Here is an 18400-nt window from a genome sequence, read left to right on the forward strand (position 1 = left end):
TAAAGGTTGGACTTGCATATCATTTTTACACAACATTTCCGATGGTAAGACCCAAAGGATTAGGTAACAGCAGGGCTACCAATTCCCCATTTTAAACTGTCTTTTTCAACCTCCGGTCAACCTTGATGCGTGCGATACCCGCCAAAACGGTTGCAGCCGTCGCCATCGAACCAGCATAGAAGATTGCCGGTCGATAAGCACCCACACCACCCGATTCACCACCCGAAGCATTCAGGATATAACCAGCAATAGGAGCGCCCTAAAAAAAGTTATATCAGACAATGATCCTTTAGTAAACTGACATATGAAAAGACTTACCATAAGATACCCTCCAAGCCACCCACTAACAATCATTCCAACCGCAACGGACACTCTAGCGGACCCAAACACATTGCCAACAACAGTCGGCATGGTAGAGAAGAACCCACCATTCGCAGATCCATTAATAACCACGAAGGCGACCAATGGCCCAATGGAGTTGGAGACGGGCCACAACACGAAGAGGCTCAAGGCACTGAGCAGCAACGAGATGAACAGGGTGTTCATAGCACCAAACTTATCGCATGCGAAGCCGCAGGATAGACGCCCAATTGCGGAGGAGAAATTGAAGGCTGCCACCAGACCTGCGCCGGCGCTGGAGGGGAGACCTAGAGAGTTTGTGTAGAGGGGGAGGAAGAAGGCCGGGACGAAGAGCGGGAATGTGCCGATTGCGCCCGTAAGCCAGAGGGTTGTGAAACGAATATCGCGGAAGAGACTCCTAAATACGTATCAGTATATGATCCCGCTTCGCATCGGCCTCGGCAAGAAGCTATAACAGCAGGACTTACCATTCAACCATCTTTGCTGGTCGGATAGGGGCCCGCTCCTGGATCAGGTATGCAGCTGGTAATCCCGTAGCAAGAATCATGATTCCTAGAATCCTGAAACTCCATGCGATTCCGACATTCTCTAGCAGAGCGTTCAGGATAAAGCTGATGACCGTACCACCAAGACCGCCACCAGCGTAGACGATTCCATTGGCGATACCACGCTTAGTTTTGAAGTATTGCGCCGGGGTGACAGACACAACCTACACCATTAGCAAACCTCCAAATTTTGAAAAAGAAATACAAAACTCACCATAAAGCATAGACTAGTTCCAAGCCCACCAACAAATCCCCAAGTCATGAATAACCCAACAACACTATGCGTAGCAAAGCCGGACAAAATACTCCCAAGACCCAGCAAGAAGATACCCGTAAGCGCCGTAATCCGTGCCCCAATCTTGCTTATGAGCGTCGCATTAGGCACAGCCAGTAAAGAGATACAAGCAGGACATAACGAGCCCACGAACGCAAGTGTCGAAGACGAATATCCCATTCTATCTACTAGCGCTGCTTGCATCACACCCCATGTGTAGGATACACCAACGAACCACCATGTCACGACTGCGCAAGCGAAGATAAGGACCCAGCCATAGCCGCCGTCGGGTACTTGGGAGTCTGCTAAGAGGGATTGTTGCATTACCTCGTCAGGTTCGACGACGGGGTCTGTCTGGGCGTGAACATTTCGTTGACGTTCTTCGCTGCTAGGACCGAGGGTTGGGAGCTCGATTGCTGTGCTTGGGAGGGTCTGTGTGGTTGTTGCCATAATGAAGCTTCTTTTGTTTTGCGATTCACTGGCAATGAGGTTGCAAGAAGCCTAAGGCGATATGCTGAAGGATGTGGTCAATTGGTTTTGACGTGCGCTTGGGCCTTCAATTCGTGTAAGAGACCAATTTTAGCGTTCTGTGCAGAGTAGCTGCAGAAAAAAAGCTTGAAGTATTAGAATTCAGACTCGAATCCCGACTCGCCTCTTTTTTTCCGTATCTGGAGTATGAGTAACCTCGAAAGTCTATTTCAGCCCCACTTGGCGGTTACCCTCGGGCATGTCATGGAAGGGCGCACACTAACTACATTCGATGGAGCTTCAGGGATTGGCATAGTGGGTCACTCTATACGCCTGTGCCTGATGGATCACGAAGTGTAGGTTTCAGCATTGATATTAACTGACCAGATATAAAGTGCTTAGTAAGTTACCCAGGCGACATCATGATGGAGTAAATTCTCAGAGCTCACTAGTTGAACACCACGAAATTAGTTGAACACCACATCATTTCTATATCTGGTATGGCGCATTGATTGTAATATAGAAAAAATGGTATTCATCAAAGGCAATCACATCATCGCGCTTAGTTCCCGTCAATATACGAGATAACGCTTCGTGAGAGTCATAATATAGGTAGGAAAAGGTGGCTTAGTGGGTATCACTCTTTAATCACCTTAACATTCCAGCGTATCCTATAGAGTAGCGTAAATTAGTAGGTACCTGAGTATGTACTCAATAATATTACTCTTTGAATCTTAATACTGTGCTACTTCGAATGCGGTCAGTGAGGGTGTTCAATAAATTCTGTGTTCAATTAAAAAACTCCTTCTCAGGTCTGTTCATGAACTCAGTTCGAAACAACGAGAAGCAAATCTATCTACGCAGGAATTTATCTTCAAAGCTTCGTCGCAGGTGACTCCGAGATCGGCGCCATAACGCCAGTATCAAAACCTTCCTCACCACTGAAGTGCCTATAAATAATATTAGTATCAGTCCATGCAAATCACGTAGGGAAACTCACCATCCACGCTCAGCACCACCACTCAAGAAGCTACAATCCCCATTCTTCAAGCAATCCCATCCACCTCCAACACCACGACCAATCCATTCGGGAACATCTTTAGCACGCAAAAGCTCTGTCCCTTCGGCTAGATCGTCCGAAGAACTCCTGTATCCTGGGCTATTTCCGGTCAAGGTACCACGCCGCCGGAATGTACTCAATCCCGACGTGAATACAAAGAAGTCCTCCTCTGACGTATCCTCTGGCATCCGGCCTGTCAATACACGGCCCATCGCAATAAGCGGTGCAGCATGCGCGCAAATCAGCACGGACTTGCTGGTCCGTTGCTCGGGTGGGGTATCTGCTTCTAAAGCGGTGATCTCGGCATCAAGGTCCGCGATTATTCCCTCTAGGGCCGTTGCGACACGATTGTGGAGCTGGAGAATCGTCTCACCGCGTCGGGAAGGGTGAAGGTTAGGAGTGTAGTTTTTTGAGGGGTTTGAGGGGATGATGGAGGGAAAGTGCTGTTGCATTGTTTCGGGCGTTGGATGGGGTGGATGCTCGAAGAAGGTTGTTGGACCAAACCATTCACTGTCATGGATTGTAAGTTACCGTTTTGAGTTGTCTTATCAGGAGCTCGTAGATATTCCCAATACTCCAGTGCGAGGTGTGCAACATACCCAAGACCATTCTCAATTCGAACATCAAAATTTGATGCCGGGTCAATATGTCCTAGGCCTGTCTCACAAGCTGCATCTTGCTGCTTTTTCAATTCTTCAACGGCAGGCCGAATTGTCTGCAAACACCGATAGAACGGGCTAGAGTACACCCTGAAGGGCTTCGGGTGGAACTCTGGGTTGCCGATATGCGCAGCCAGTTCATGTGACTGCTGTATACCATATGATGTCAAAGCTGGATCCGCGGGATTCCCTGTTGGCGTGGGGAATTGTGCCTTGTATGTTCCGGTGCGGAAATCGATTGTCCAATTGAGACGATGCTAGTATTGCATTAGCTTGGCCATTGTCGACTCAAAAAATGAGAGGAGTTTTGTGAGCATACGCACCCCATGGCGAACAAGATATATCGTTTCAAGCGGCATGATGGGCACAAAATCAGGTCAAGAAGTAAGTGGGATAGTGACTGTTGCATTGCGGGGAAGCATATCTGGGGCAGAATGTGGGCGGTGGAAATGAGCCTCGGTCCGGCAAAGTCTACTTCAGATTATTTCGAAATCTTTACAGAGCACAAATTATAACAAGGTTGACCGGAAGCGCCTAGTATTGGAAAGGGAGCCATGTACTCTGAAACAAACACGGGTATTCTCCGCTACTTAATATTACATTTCCAGGGTCCAGCCCAAGTGACAGTGATTCCAGTCAAAATAACTTTTGTTTTTTGAAATTCGTTTCTAAAACGACTCCATCTAGTAGAAGAAACCGAGGAGCTTGCCAGCAACGTGCTTGCGGCGAGCCTCCTCGTGGTCCATGATACCGGCGGAGGTGGTCAGGACAACGTAACCGAACTGACGGGAGGGAAGGAGCTGGGTAGCCCACTTCTCCACGTCACGGAGCTGGACGGGGTAGCGGGGGTTGATGACACCACACTTGTTGAGACTGGACATGGTATTAGAATCATGAAGCAGACGAGGATATTTTGTTGTGAAAACTTACCGGCCGTTCAGCTGGATGACGATCTTGCCGGAGCGGTGGTCATCGACCTCCTCGAACTCGCCAATGTAGCCTGAAAAGAAGATGTCAGCATGTTGCGATGATTTAAAAGTAACCAAATACTGAAAAACACTTTGGAAACGTGTAAGATCAACGCGTCAATCTATCGGACACTTAAAAGGCAAACGTCGTGGGATGATTGAAACAATCCGCCTAGTTATCAGTCCGACTATCCACCGCCAACACCGTAATACATGAAGACGAAATGGGAAAAAATCAAGGGGGAGAAGTTTCCAGTGAGTGTTTTTCAGTAATGGCGACATTATGCCAACGTACCGTGCTTCTGCATGACAGTGAGGAACTTGACGATGACCTTGGAGGAAGGACGGATGAGGACCTGGCGCTTGCCAGCCTTCTCGGCGTTGTTCATGGCGTTAAGCGCATCGTTGAGGACGGAGGTCTTGACCATTTTGGCGGTGTTGGAATCGAGATTCTCAAATCGATCGAGGGGAATAGATAAGAGGTATCTACTTCAACCGAAGCCGGTCAAGTCAGCCATCAACTAGTCGTCAAGCGTAAAGAGTGCCCCTTCCTTGCGAAAAGGAGTTCTTCAGCCTGTGCCGGATGGGAGATGCGTATCATCCTGCACCCCCTATATTTCAGACTCATGAAATTCCAGTCATAAGAAAGAAGAAGAAGGCAGGATGATTGCTCTCCCAGACTAGCTGTAAGGCTGGTGAGAAACGAGGGCGTGAAGAGCGTACATACCTCGAGTGACTGGTCCGTCGGGTGTTGGCGTGTCAGGGAATGAAAAGTTCGAAGATTGAAGGTTAGGTTGCTGACTGTGCGGGTCCATAGGGTTACGGCCCACTTATGCCCTTATCTACGGAAAATTTGCTCTGGCCATCACGTGGCGATAAGCACCGAACCTAGTGCCTCAGGCAGAAAGGCATTTTCTATGTCTTAAGACTTTGGGTTGCTGGTTTTTTATAGAGAACTTTTCAAATCTACTAAAGCTCCATGCTGTGATGACAGCACGAATAGAAACCGTGAGATGTATCAATGGCACCGAAGTTAAAAATGTTCATACAAGGTGTGCAAGGTTCGTGCATCAGTTGGGCATGGGCGTTTGGGAGAAAGGCCGGAATATACGGAGACAGTTGTCAAATCGAACAGCTTTTTCATGGAACAACTCTTTTTCTCAGAAGGGTGGACATGGTTCAATGGGGTACATGAATTGGGGATACATGAATGGGGATGATGGGAGGATACATGAGGTCTTGGGCTACATGAGGGGCAATGCTATAAAATGCGAAGGGGTCTTGTCTAATTAAAAAGCAACATAGGAGGGGCAGGACAAGAAAGGATAAAAGGGGGTTTGTATCACGAAGAAGCAAACACGTGCATGAGGGGGAGGGTAAGATGGGTCGTTCGAGGGCGTCATCAAGGGCACTGGGCGTCGACAAAAGAATTGCCGGGTGTGGTGGGACGTGTAATGAGAAGGGAATCTCGGGGCTTGAAATCTGGCAAAAGGGAAGATGGGGAATTGAACACAATAGCAGAAACCATTTGTGTCGCCTGGAAGCAAATAGACAAAACCTCACCGTCCCATTGGCAGTCCAGGTTGCGCTGGACTTGGGTGGTCTGGACTAAGACCGAAGCTACGGCATAGCCCATCACCAATCCGCCGAGCATTCGTTCCAGTGACTTGAGTCTTCTTGGAACGAAGCAGCGACGTGGTTCGCTCGTTCACCAATGGGATCAAAGCGTGGAGCGAATTTAAGCCATACCGGTGCCCAGGTTAATTTGGCGCTTGACCTGCTCACGGGTCCAGCGAGCGGTTTCAATGGTACGCGGGCTGTATTGACGGGTAGCACGGGTCTCGCGAACAAGGGTGGTAACCCAGTCGTTCCGGTAGTAGGCAGCGAGCTCGCCGTTGGGGAATGCATCAGCAAGGTCACCAAGGACACCCATAGAGGAGCGCATCAAGCCCTCGCTGCGGTCACCCTCCTTGGAGATATTGTGGAGCAACTCAAAGATAGAATCGACGTATTGCTGGAGCTGGACGATCTGAGGGCTGCCCTTGTAGGAGAGAAGGATACCGCCCCAGGCATCCATGATACCCTCGCGCAGGGAGACAATGTACTCCACCATATCGTATGGGAGGTCAGAGCTAGTGGTGACCGAAGAGGCCTGCTGAAGAACACCAGCAACAACGCTCAGGTAGGTGTCAAAGGCAGTGCCGATGGCCTGAGCAATGTCACCGAAAGTCTCCAAGATAGCCGGCTTAAGCTGGTTGGTGGAGGTGCGGAGGATGTTAAGCAGGAGGTTCATGAAGGTGTCGCAGTAAGGCTGGACCTTCTCGTTCAAGGCACGCGCAATGTCACTGACAAGGCCAATGGCCATAGCGCACAGACCAGGCTCTTCCTGGTTGCTCAGAGCATTGTACAAGAAGGGAGAGAAGGACTCCATGTACTTGATGAAGTCGTCCTCCAGAGCGCTGGCCATGGAACCCACAGTGGCGAAGACAACATCGGGCACACTGGACTTGGGACCAACAGTCGACAGAACCTGAAGCAACACCCCCATGATACGGTCAGCCTGGGGCTTGATGTCAACCTCGAAGCGTTGAACAATGGCCAAGATAACACTGATCAAGCTAGTCTGCATCTCCTCCAAGAGCATACGGTCCTCGGGGCTGACAACCTGCTGCTGCATGGGAATGGTCTGCTCGAGACGCTGGAGGATAACATCCGAAAGGGTAGCAACCATAGGAAGGCTGTCGTGGGCAGAGTTCATGACGAACGAGTTCAAAACTTCGTAACCAGCAGTACGGAGCTGGTTATCGGCATCCTGGCGCTCAGTCACAGTCAATAGAGACTTGATGCTGTCCTCAAAGTGCTTGGAAAGAGGGTTGGTCTGGGAACCGCCATCACCAGCAAAGCGATCGGCGACGTTCATGAGAGCCCAGCAGCAGGAGCTGGCAATCTTAGGGCTACTGGCAAGGCCATTGAAGAGGCAAGAAATCAATGGCTGCAGGTGAACATCAGGATCCAGAACCTCAGGGCAGCACTCGCAGACGCGGCCCAGAGCATAGGCAGTAGAATCGCGGACTACGACGGAGCTGTCCTCCATCATGCCCAGAAGAACAGGAAGAGCCTGCTTGATCAAAGGCTCCAGCACAGCGGGCTCAGGGCCGTCCATAATACCACCAAATGCAGCCACAGCAGCATCGCGGCGGTGCCAGTCTTCGTTGCGGATGTTCTCCTCAACGAAAGCGACAACGGGCTGGATAATCTCGCCCTGAATGCACTGGGCGTACAGCTGCAGAGCCTGGTAAGCAGCACGCGAAACATTGTATTCATCATCAGTGGCGTCCTCATCCTGGCGGCACATAGTCTGCAACAAAACAGGGACAACCTCGCGGGTAGCCACACGAGCGAAGCCAAAGAACGGACGGGTCTCGGTACCTTCCTGCTGAGCCTGAAAATACACGTTAGTCGGGATCTTTGAGAATTCACTGGCAACGGATCGCTCAATACATACCTCAGCATTATCGTCCTCAATGGACAGCTCCTCCTCACACACAGTGCACCAGAACTCAATGGCGAGCTTAGAGACCTCTTCCTCCTCACTCTTCATACCCATGATGCTAAGGCCAAACAGAGCCTTCTCCATGTAGAAGCGCATCTTCTCGTAGTATGCGCCCATAATGCGGTTCAAGCAGCCGAATGCAGCAGCCTGCACACGGACCTCCTCGGCCTGAGTGGCCTCGCAGACAACCTGCATGATGTAGTTCCGCTCACCCTCGTTGTCCATGTTAGAGCGCACGAAATCAACCGCGTCACTAAGAGCGGCAATAGCAGCATAACGAACGTCCATGTTCGGCTCCTCGCGCCGAGCACCCTGGACAACGGCGGTCAGAATAGCATTAGAGTGCGCGGTCAGGCTCTGGCGAAGATCAGGATCTTGAGACTCGCAAATGAAACCAATAGTGGCCAGGGAGGACTGCTTCAGGTTGTCCGATCCGCTTGCGACGTTCTGGACGAGGATATTCATAAGGTCGGGCCACTCATTGCGGGGCAACTCGATAGCAGCAATAGAAACGATCAACTGGGCGGCGGCGTTTCCGACTCGAGTGTCAGATGCCAATGTCTTAATTGCGAGCTCCTTAACCTGTGCCTTGGTCTCGGTGGGGATTTGTTGGATCCATCGCTGCTGCACCTCTCGCAGCTTGGCTGCATCTCTGTAGGTGAAAGCGTTCTTCAGGGCGATACCGGCAGAAACACGGATGTGGGAAGGGGTGCTATCGTTGGCGAGTTCCTGACCCAGGGTGACAAGGTAGGCAGCCTAGAAACAAGGAGAAAAGCGAATGTTAGCGGGCAGGCGTTTCTCGGAGTTGGAAGGATCTCGTCAATATCATCCCCGTTGTTGGAGCGACAAGGGGAAAGGGGGATCACATACGAAGTCGACCTCCGCGGCGTGAGCGAGCTGCTGCTCAGCGTTGGAACGTGCCGCCGCATCTGGTGAAAGACGGTCAGGTCAGCAAGAGGCTCTCATAGGCACAAATTCCCAGGGAATTTCCAGGTGAGTAGAAGAAATAAGACTGAGATGAATCACATACCAGGCGACAAGGTGCTTTCTAACACCTGGCGAGCATCCATGGTGGATGGTAGTTTAGAAGAGGGAGATGTGGGGGGGGGAGAGAGGAAGAAAAAAAAGGAAAAAGCTGAAAGGAAAGAATTACAAGACTCTTGGTGCGCAACAGTCAAAGAAGATCACCAGCACACAAGTCACAGTCCACCAAAAAAGCGTGGGTGCGTGATGGAAGGAGAGGAAGAAGATTGGTAGGTGTTGGAAAGGGACGGGGTGTTTTTGTGGATATGACGAGGCATGCACCAGGTCTTTCCGCGATGAGACACAGAGAGAAGGCGCCTTCAACACACACCGAGAATGCAGTTAACTGTGGGGGAATTAGGCAGAAACTCCGGGGAATAAAATGACGGAGTCTGAAGCAGTTTCTTCTCGAAAGATAGAATAATCTGGACGACAAGAAAGTCAGAATGAGGGATGAAGTCCATCTGGGAGTCGATGCTGATTGGCCAGTCAGCGGCGACGGTGCGTGTCACGTGATGTATACCTGAGGCAGTGATTTTGCCTTTTTTCGTACTTTTTTTCTTTCATTGTAAGGAGGACAAATTAGCGTTTATCATAGTAATCTCCTTGAATCTAAGCTATTCTAGTCCTGTCCATAATGAAATCACATATAATTCCCTTGTCTTTCATCCAGATCCTAGAATATGACTGGTGGGTTGTTACCGTTGTGTTTTTTTGTTATGGAGCCTTTGCCCCTCCATGGAAATTCTGCTTGTTTTGGTTTTCCTTCTTGAAGAAGCACCCACAGTCCATCGTGTGGCCCCAGCGACCGGTTCATTTAGCCCTGGCACACACAAGGCGCAAACTATTTTTCTAGTGGGGAAAATCCTAACTTGGTGCCTGACTAGTGGATGTGTCAGGAAAAATTGTGGACAACATTTCTAGAATAGTCCACAGAAAAGGTAAGGGGCAAGGATCGAAGCAGATCGCCATACCTACTAATGCAGGGAGTGGTCAACAGTATGTACTCACTTCAAAGCTACGAGACTATAAAGGGGGTATGTCGTCATATGTGCATGCATTGAGAATCAAACTATCTCCGTGATATATATTCTTCTGCATTGAGACTCCTTGGATGTGCCTTGTACCAATAAGAGGTCCGCTAATCCAAATATATATCTGAGCACGGATATCGGCATCCATGCATATGTAAGATGGATACCAACTAGGTATCACAATCTCTGCCTAGGTGAGAATTGGAGATGCATCTGGGCTATTTTACACGTTAGCCTTGTAGGATCGAGACGACTTAGCCCGAACCTATCTATAGACTCGGGTACCTAGTGCCTACTTGTAGCATTTCCAGACCTTAGTCCCTGGAGTCCCGGGGCCGCTGATTTAGGTCCCAACACCTGACATAGCCTAGGCGAAACATGAACATAATGAAACGAACAAACCACCTGGGCAATTGATGCAATAGTATTACCTAATTTTAAACGCCTACCAACCTTGGTAGGTATGATGATAGCCTATGCAACCTGAACAATATAAATATAGGATCATTCCTCTTCCTCGCTCTCGCTCTCCTCCAAATCTTCTTCTTCCTCATCCTCCATAGCAGCATCCAAATCCAAAACATCATACCGCATAGCATCCCCATACAAGACACACACTGCCCTTCTCTCCCCTTCCGTCCATTAACATCGACCCTAACTGGCTTCGCCTTCAACCCCGATGTCGCAAACATATGTCTCACCATCTCAGCCTCAGATAATGCAGATACATCGAGCAATGTAGCCGATACACTAGGCTTCGTGTCAGAGGGATGTGGATCACAATCGACATATTCAAGCACACTTGAAGGTTGGTCAGGCTTTGTAGATGAGGACTGTGCAGAAAGAGGTTGAAAGGGGAGGTTGATGAGGTAGGAGGGGCCTTGATTGGTAGCCCAAAGAATCATTAGGGTGTCGTCGGCGACAAATTGGAGTTGTTTTATTTCGCCTTCTTGGAGGTCGAGGGCGGCGATGGAGGTGCTTCGGGTGTAACTGACGCCGTTGCTTGAATCTAGGATAACGCGGTAGAGGTACACTGTGGTATATGAGTATAAATCATATGATCATAGGGATAAGGGTAGATCGCATACCTAGAGACTTGGATGTCATAGACCGGGCCGTAAGGTAGATTGAACAGGGCCGTCCCTCCTCACCCTCCTCGTGGCAGATCTTCACATCTAAAATGCTTTGATCACAATCTGCGTGGAGGGTGAGGGGTGAACGGTGTAGAATGCCTCTCCGCTGGGTTAATGCGATCTCTGCAAAGACCTTCTCGAATTGAATACCCAGTCGTTTTGTCAGATCGTTCAGTTTCGGAGCATCAACGGTCGAGCTATCGCCACCCTCGGCCTGAACTTGGCGCTGTTGTGCAAGGACGGATTTGAAGGTATCATAAAACGACCGATCGTGGTCGCCAGGAAGCCACTTGTCGGTGGAAGGAGTAGGTAATTGAGGAACGCCAATCATTGGGAGTTGACGAATGAAGTTTCTAAGGACGCTCTTGCGGAGCGCGCCTGTGATGTATTTCACTGTGGGTGGAACATCAAATAAGTCTCTTTTCTCAAGGAGCTCTTCTGATGTCTGGGATAAGGGCTCGGCGTTCAAAATGAGAATCTCGTGTCGGAGCCATCGCGAGAATGCGTTGAATTGATCCAGCTCTGCGTTGGCGTTGTTGAGAATACAATGCGCTAGGAGATGCAGACAATCCAAGGTCTCAACGATTGCGTGGAGCTTGGGAGTATCCAGACCGAGTACATCGCTGAGCTTGGGGAACTTCGATAGTCCCATAAGGCGACTTAGGAGAACTTGACTCCGATCTAATGCGGGAAGAAGGCATTCGTGGGTTAGTCGACGGATACTCTCGTATCCACCCGAAACAGCCTTTTCCCATCTCTTGTGCCCCTGTAGCAGATTGTCAGAAAGTCCCTTATCATGAAGTTATAGGGGTGCATACTCGCTCTCCAACAATTTCCACCAAAAATTCCTTCATCGGCTCAAAGCAATGCCCAGTAACCACAAGATGATAGATCGCAGTGACGAAATCGCATTGGCACTTCTCTTGCAGGTCTTCATTGACACTGCGTAAGAATCGCGCCGGAAGCTCTTGTGCATTCTTCCACTCCAGCTCAATCTGCCGCTGCACAGAACCAATATAGCGAAGAAGATTGTGAAGCTGAGTCGTCTTCGATGCGAGCAGAGACAAATACCGACCGGATTTGGTAATGAATCGGAGATCTAAAGTAACAAGATCAAGAGGTGCACCCTCCGATCCGGACGCCAACAAGGCATGAGTCGAGCTCAAGGGATGCGACGCATGGCGAAGAATCCTCCGCGACTCAGCCACACCCACCGTGTCACCAACAGGAAACGAGCCAATCTCAAAACAGTCGAAAATTCTCAGATGGACATTTCCATCGTCGAATCCGATAAACAACACGTCAACCGAGTCACTAGCATCCTTCGCCGCCGAGTGAAACATGGCATCAATCGATGCCCTCGAGCTAAACAAATCATCCTCAGCTCCAGTCGCAGGCAACGTACTCAACTTCGGTAGAGAGCTTTCAATATCCAGTAGTGCGAGTTCTCGTGGTAAATCAGCTTTAAGCATAGCAGCCGCCTTGGAGGGATGAACACCCGGCGCCAGCAAATCTTCCACACCAACCTGACCCGCCGAGTCAAGCAAATGTTTCTGCGCAGCTTTGCTATCCGTAAAATTAACTCCCCAGCCTAGACATGTGACCTTCGAGACGGGCTTCGCATCTGGATCCGAGCCTTCCTCGTCTGCGTTCTTGTACACGCTGTAATGGTGCACTGTCTTCCCGCTATACGCGCTGATAATACGCAGGGATCCATCCCCACACGCGACAGCGAGCAAGCGACCTAGCAAATATAGTTAGAATCTAAATTTTTGTTCCGTCGAGTAGATTACAATACTCACCATTCCCCTTCCACGCTACCGCTCTCACTTCTCCGTCCTCCTCATCCTCCCCCAGATACGGATCACCACCGAATGAGCCCCCGAACACCCGTTGTCCGTTTAGTCGGAAAACGCGCAGTTCTTCGTCCTCGGTCGCTAGCGCGATCAGGTCCATTGTTGGACAGTAGGCCAGGGTGCTGGGTTTACATTTTGCCGGGAGGGTTTTCTCTCCAACCGGCGTGAGTTGGGGTCCTTCTTCTGCCATAATTGTGAAATAGAAATAAAATGCAATGTAGCTCGCTCAGCCCATTCTGCTTTTGGCGTTGAGGGGTTTCGTGGAGTCCCTGGGAGTTTGGGCTGGGGATTTGATGAAGTTGTTGATCGCGGTGGAGCGTTTCTTGGCGCGTTGATTAATGTTTGTGGGCGGGTGTTGTTGCTGGAACGCAGAACTACCTGAGTTACGACTCACAAGTAGATCAAGAACACCGTTGTACATTTAATCTCACAGTGTTATGGCATTAAAGTTGGCTCAATATTCTTGTAAAGTAAGTTCATTTATCGCACTTTCTGTGCTATCTCTATATATTGACTCTGTCATGACTATGTCCTAGGTGACCAGCACCGGTAATTGCAGGTTGATTAATATAACTTAGAAAGGTTCGCCGTCCATCTCAGCCTGGATCATGTTCTTCAGATAACTGAGTTCGTCCATCATCTCCTGCATAGTCGCCTTGCCACGAAACGAAGAGGCATCGCTACGCCGGGAATAAGTCCCAGAGTCGCGCCGGTCGCTCTGCGACAGAAGAATCGGGGATCCTTCGCGACTCTGCCCAAGAGAAAGAGCTTGCATAGATTCAAGCGCACTGAATAGCGCAGCATGGCGCTTCGGATTGCTCTCCACTTCGTCCATTTGGTCGATTCCGAGACCAGAGCCGGAGAAATGGGGCGATGAAATCGTGAGCTGCGGCAGGAATGGAGGGATGTCTCCCGATGCCGAGTTGGGGGATGAGGGCTTGGAATGTACAGTGAGGTGGGGAGTGTTTGGGTCGGTATTGGTCGCAGCGTCATGAAGATCGGGAGTTTTCCATTCTTCTGGGGCTTGGGCCTCGTGGGTCTCGATGGGGAAAGTTGAAGAAGTGGAGACCATCGACTCGGGTGAGGTGTCTTCGGCGTCCTCTGTGTCAGTGCTCCATTCTGAGAATCGGCTGTGCTCAGCCACGAAGCGGGAGTTGGTAAAGTCGTCTGCGGTCATGCTGGAGAAGTGACTATGTAGCACTGCTGCGTCTAGTGCCTTGTCGCGTTCGTCGATTGCGCGCACGGCTTCATCCATAACGGACGAAGGTGTATTGGGGAGCGATGGCAGTCTCTTCTCACTGACATCAGGTCCGGTAGGCGTCATGTCCTCAGAGCCGCTCCTGGTATGCATCGCTCGCCCACCATCGGCCGACCCTGAGCCAGAGCCAGATGCTGCAGCACTGGAAGCGCCGGGCTTGCGATGCTGGGGACGAGTCTCCACGGTGAGGAGACTCCGAAGTTGGGGCGCATTTCCTGCCTTTGCCTTGAGAGCCCGGCGGGTTTGTAAGCTCGACTGAGCAGTATTATCGGAATGGCTCGTCGATGGAGCCACTGCGCCAGAGTTGACGCAGATACCAGGAACATTCCGGTGCTCGTTCACAGGAGCCTTTTGTCGCAAACTTTCGTTGAACGCCTGCGCTCTCGGGGATGGCCCAGGTCGCTTCTGAGTCAAGGCATGGCGAAGGCCAAGACCTCGCGGGGGAGACGCTGAGCGTTCCTCTTTCGACTTCTCGTTCCTCCTGGTAGCACTGTTCGGTTGAGAAACACTCCGATGGAGGAAGCTCCCGCCGGGTGAGACACTGGGGGGATTTGAAGATTGGTTGGGATTGGGGATAGAGGTTTGAAGGCGGGCCAGATTAGGCTTTGGTGGCTTGCGTGGATTCATGTACTTGTCTTCGGGGTTCATCGTTCGGTAGTCTTCCTTCTGTGAGCTGCTACTGGCAGAGCGGCCATGGCAGTGACTATCCGGCAGGATGATGGGCACGTTCAGTACGTTGAGAGGTTGGCCCGGCAGAAGAGGACATTTAGTGGTGACGGGCTCAGCCTCGCTATATGACTCCACGTCTTCGTTCAACAAATACTATCATGTGTTAGTTATTATCTTACACAAACGTTCTGGTCTGAGAAACTCACATAATACCAGTAAGTGGCTCCCATCTTCAGACCGCCCGTGCGCCATTGGTTCTTATCAGGTCCGTCACCCATGATATCAGTGAAAGTGTGACATCCTTTCCAATGACCTGGTCCCGCACGCCTGTCCCTTTCCATCGCATACGGTTTCGTAAAATTGTCCCATGATCCGAGCAGTTTCACCGATCGAACTTCGGAATTGGTTGTTCTAAACCAGGTCAGTATTGTGTCCCACATGTCTGGAATGGAGAAAAAACTCACAATAGAAAAGTCATCAGGGTAGTCGATCTCATCGCAATGCAACACTTGCTCAAAGGAAAGAATCAAAGGGCCAGCAAATGCACCCAATAATAAAATGCAGGATACACAATGAAAATGCAAGCGAATGTGCTAAGAAACGAGGGAGTCGAAAAGAAAGAGCAAGACAACAGTAGTATACAGCAAGGAAATGCAATGCAAATGCAATCAAAACAACGAAAGAAAGATGATTGTAGAAAAGAAAAAACCCCGAGCCCAATGCAAGGAATATAAAGGTGACAAGGAGGCCGGTCCAGCCCGAAAAATAAACAATGGTTTCTATAATTACCTCCCCTTGAGGTCAACGGTACCTGTTTCAGACAATGACAGGTCTATTACTGGGTGGCGTTGGAGAAGCGTTTCAATGCAGTAGAACAACGCAGCCAGACCTGACACAGGGGCACAGAACGCAGATGCTTCAGGAACCGCGAGAGTGTATGCAGCTAATGTTGGAAGCGTAATCTCCCAAGTAACCTGCAGGGCGACAATGTAGACCAATGGGCGGGGAGGAACGCGAAGCGCCCGGATGTACCTGCAGGACGGCCAGGGTTCCCGGCGCTTCGAACGAGTGGGATTGGCTGGACTATCGGGTTCGAGAATTTCACCAAAGGACTTTGTTGTGATTTCGGTATTTATAGACGATGTTGTGAATAGTTGACAGCGTTCTGGTAGGAGATAGGAGAAGGAGGAGAAAGCGAGGTTTTTTTTTCTTGCGGTGACGCGCGATCGGCGCTGCGGGGAATATTGAACCGTGATGGCGATCGATGCCGATCCAAAACCGAAAGACGTGGATTAAGAGGAATTCAATAGGATAGTGTATCTTTTTGGTGATAGTGTTTCTTTAGGGCGGGCTTGTTAGTTCGTATAATTTCGCGAAAACAAGAACAAGATCCAATGATGCGCTGAATCGGGAATCGAGTGGTTGAGGGGGAGATTATCATCTACAATGTGGCTGGCGAACTCCGCCTCAACCATGGTTCTCTCCTCCACTACTGCAAGGTACATCTACCGTAATGATTTTTAATCTATTTTACTCCATAACACGTCAGCTCTACCAAGTCCAAATCATACCCGCCATTCGGAGCTCATAAAGAGAGAACGCGTTACAGGGCAAGAACTGTTTCCCCGACGCCAAATGCCGTGATTCGATCGACCCTGAAGGATCCACTTGGGCGGTTCCTGAAATTGTGCGGCGCGTGTACGTGACTGGTCTTTTTTTGCCATTGGAATTGCTTTTGATGATCACGAAACCAAAACAAAACAATGGCTGCCTAGCCACATAGATCTGCAGTATACATCATATTTGACGAGTACCACGTAAACAATTACTGAGCAGAAAACAAGAATTAAAAGATATAAAGATCTGAAACAAAGTCTAGAAATAAACATCAAACATCAACCTAAAACTACACCTTCTTCCGATCCAATCTCTTATTCACAGCCCCCAAAACACACTTTAAAATGCCCTCCCCATCCAATGTCGACCCGTTAGACCCTCTCCAAGGAACTGTATCCACAATATCCCTGACGTGCTTCTTTTGAGAGATCTTCCAAAGATTATCATCCAACTCTTCCAAATACTCCCTAGCATTCGCATCGTCCCCAATCTGAAAAAATTGAATCCCAACCTGCTCTGGTGGCGCGCCACACTCATCCAACATCTCCGCAATTTGCCCAATAATACTCTCCGCATCATCCGTAAACTCGCCATCGGTAATCGTAATAATATTAATGGGCCTCACAAACAGCGCCGGATCCCTCAGCTCACCATACATATCCCGCGGCGCCAGCTGCATCTGTTTTACCCGGCACATGTATGGCTTGAGGATATCGCGTAACCGTCTCCCCACAGGCGTGGCTCCACGTGGAGCAACGCTGGCGAAGATATTGCGGACTTGTTCTTCTATTTGGATGTTTTTGTAGGCGCCGTTAGAGGCATTTCGGTCCCCTCGGTGGTTGAGGAAGTAGAGGTCTATTCCGTCCTCATCGTGTTGGGTGCAGATTCCGGCTATGGCTGCTATTGCGGCTTCGGCTTCGCGCCAGCGGGATCCATCCATGCTGGTACTGTCGTCTACTAGTAAGATGGTGTCATAATTTTTGAGGTCGTCGAAGGCTGAGTCTCTGGTTGAGGCTTGGGGATTTATACGGTATTCCTCGTAGGGCGGGGGATCATCCCACGATGCTGCTTCGCTGGTGCTGAGGTCCGAGTTGAAGATATCGCGGAATAGACTGGGAGTATTGGCGCATTTTTCGGTGGAAATGCTAAGGCCCTTCAAGAAGCGACGCATTTTTGTTGGCGCAGACGTGGGTGTCTTAGTGGCTGTTTGTACTTGGTCTCTGACCCTGTTGCTGGATGGGAAAGAGGACCAGAGAGGAGGGGGGATAGCTCTTTCAAATAGAGGCATAATTTCGATTGGGTTAGTTGAGACGGAGACTTTGTTGAATCAAACAGGTATCTCTTTGATGCTATAGTGAAAGAACTATTCATCAAAGAAGATATCTCATTCTTTATACGCGAGTATGAAGGCGAAGTGGAACAAGGCTGTTTCTTTGGCGACTGTCATAAACGCCTTGGTCGGCTGTGTCGCGGATCCTGCAATAGAGCCTCAAATCGAACAAAGTTTACGTGGTGAGGTATGACATACATATTGTCTCGTGTTCATGAAATTTAGAATGTGCAACCATGCGCTTGGGGCATGACAAGGCAGAAATGCCCACAAGAGCTTAGTATAAGGCATGCACTGCGCTAATTTCATATAGCGAAAGTTATAAGACTATGCACGGATACCACCTTAGCGCGTGGCTTAAATGGCGGGAAAGTAGCTCGGGGCGAAGTGGGCAAGGGTTTCAATTATCCATGCCTAAGTCACTCGGGCTGTTGTTTGTTTAACGAGGCGGAGTTGGTAAATTGGCACAGCCCCGCCAATAAATGACCCCACAAGGCGGATTTGCTGCGGGAAAGGGCTTTGTAGGAAGCCAATCGGAGAATATGTACGTGGGGAATTTATTAGTGGTCAGAATTAAAACTGATATACTTTCT

General features: G+C 49.8%; 7 protein-coding genes across 7 annotated transcripts; all 7 read right to left on the reverse strand.

Annotated features, from left to right (window-relative positions):
- Positions 1–91: 91 nt before the first annotated feature.
- N7503_011908 (uncharacterized protein) lies at positions 92–1629 on the reverse strand (the record flags this gene model as incomplete). Its single annotated transcript, XM_057071454.1, has 4 exons — positions 92–259; positions 319–757; positions 828–1069; positions 1120–1629. The coding sequence occupies 4 exons, from the start codon at positions 1627–1629 to the stop codon at positions 92–94; spliced, it is 1359 nt and encodes a 452-aa protein (XP_056918065.1).
- An 892-nt stretch (positions 1630–2521) lies between these two features.
- N7503_011909 (uncharacterized protein) lies at positions 2522–3725 on the reverse strand (the record flags this gene model as incomplete). Its single annotated transcript, XM_057071455.1, has 4 exons — positions 2522–2597; positions 2648–3217; positions 3307–3623; positions 3690–3725. The coding sequence occupies 4 exons, from the start codon at positions 3723–3725 to the stop codon at positions 2522–2524; spliced, it is 999 nt and encodes a 332-aa protein (XP_056918066.1).
- Positions 3726–4049: 324 nt separating this feature from the next.
- N7503_011910 (40S ribosomal protein uS8) lies at positions 4050–4762 on the reverse strand (the record flags this gene model as incomplete). Its single annotated transcript, XM_057071456.1, has 3 exons — positions 4050–4239; positions 4297–4366; positions 4630–4762. 3 exons carry the CDS (start codon positions 4760–4762, stop codon positions 4050–4052), a joined length of 393 nt encoding a protein of 130 aa, XP_056918067.1.
- Positions 4763–6072: 1310 nt separating this feature from the next.
- On the reverse strand, positions 6073–8957 carry N7503_011911 (karyopherin beta; the record flags this gene model as incomplete). The annotated part of the gene is made up of 4 exons (XM_057071457.1): positions 6073–7776; positions 7840–8643; positions 8758–8816; positions 8918–8957. The coding sequence occupies 4 exons, from the start codon at positions 8955–8957 to the stop codon at positions 6073–6075; spliced, it is 2607 nt and encodes an 868-aa protein (XP_056918068.1).
- A 1491-nt stretch (positions 8958–10448) lies between these two features.
- Positions 10449–13033, reverse strand: N7503_011912 (uncharacterized protein; the record flags this gene model as incomplete). The annotated part of the gene is made up of 5 exons (XM_057071458.1): positions 10449–10571; positions 10646–10977; positions 11033–11843; positions 11896–12821; positions 12880–13033. The coding sequence occupies 5 exons, from the start codon at positions 13031–13033 to the stop codon at positions 10449–10451; spliced, it is 2346 nt and encodes a 781-aa protein (XP_056918069.1).
- Positions 13034–13507: 474 nt separating this feature from the next.
- Positions 13508–15356, reverse strand: N7503_011913 (uncharacterized protein; the record flags this gene model as incomplete). The annotated part of the gene is made up of 3 exons (XM_057071459.1): positions 13508–15013; positions 15067–15271; positions 15325–15356. 3 exons carry the CDS (start codon positions 15354–15356, stop codon positions 13508–13510), a joined length of 1743 nt encoding a protein of 580 aa, XP_056918070.1.
- Positions 15357–16766: 1410 nt separating this feature from the next.
- On the reverse strand, positions 16767–17648 carry N7503_011914 (uncharacterized protein; the record flags this gene model as incomplete). Its single annotated transcript, XM_057071460.1, has 1 exon — positions 16767–17648. The coding sequence occupies one exon, from the start codon at positions 17646–17648 to the stop codon at positions 16767–16769; it is 882 nt and encodes a 293-aa protein (XP_056918071.1).
- Positions 17649–18400: the final 752 nt, after the last annotated feature.

Source organism: Penicillium pulvis, assembly GCF_028828015.1.
Source record: "Penicillium pulvis strain IBT 33274 chromosome Unknown scaffold_8_segment0_segment0, whole genome shotgun sequence".
NCBI classification, from domain to species: domain Eukaryota; kingdom Fungi; phylum Ascomycota; class Eurotiomycetes; order Eurotiales; family Aspergillaceae; genus Penicillium; species Penicillium pulvis.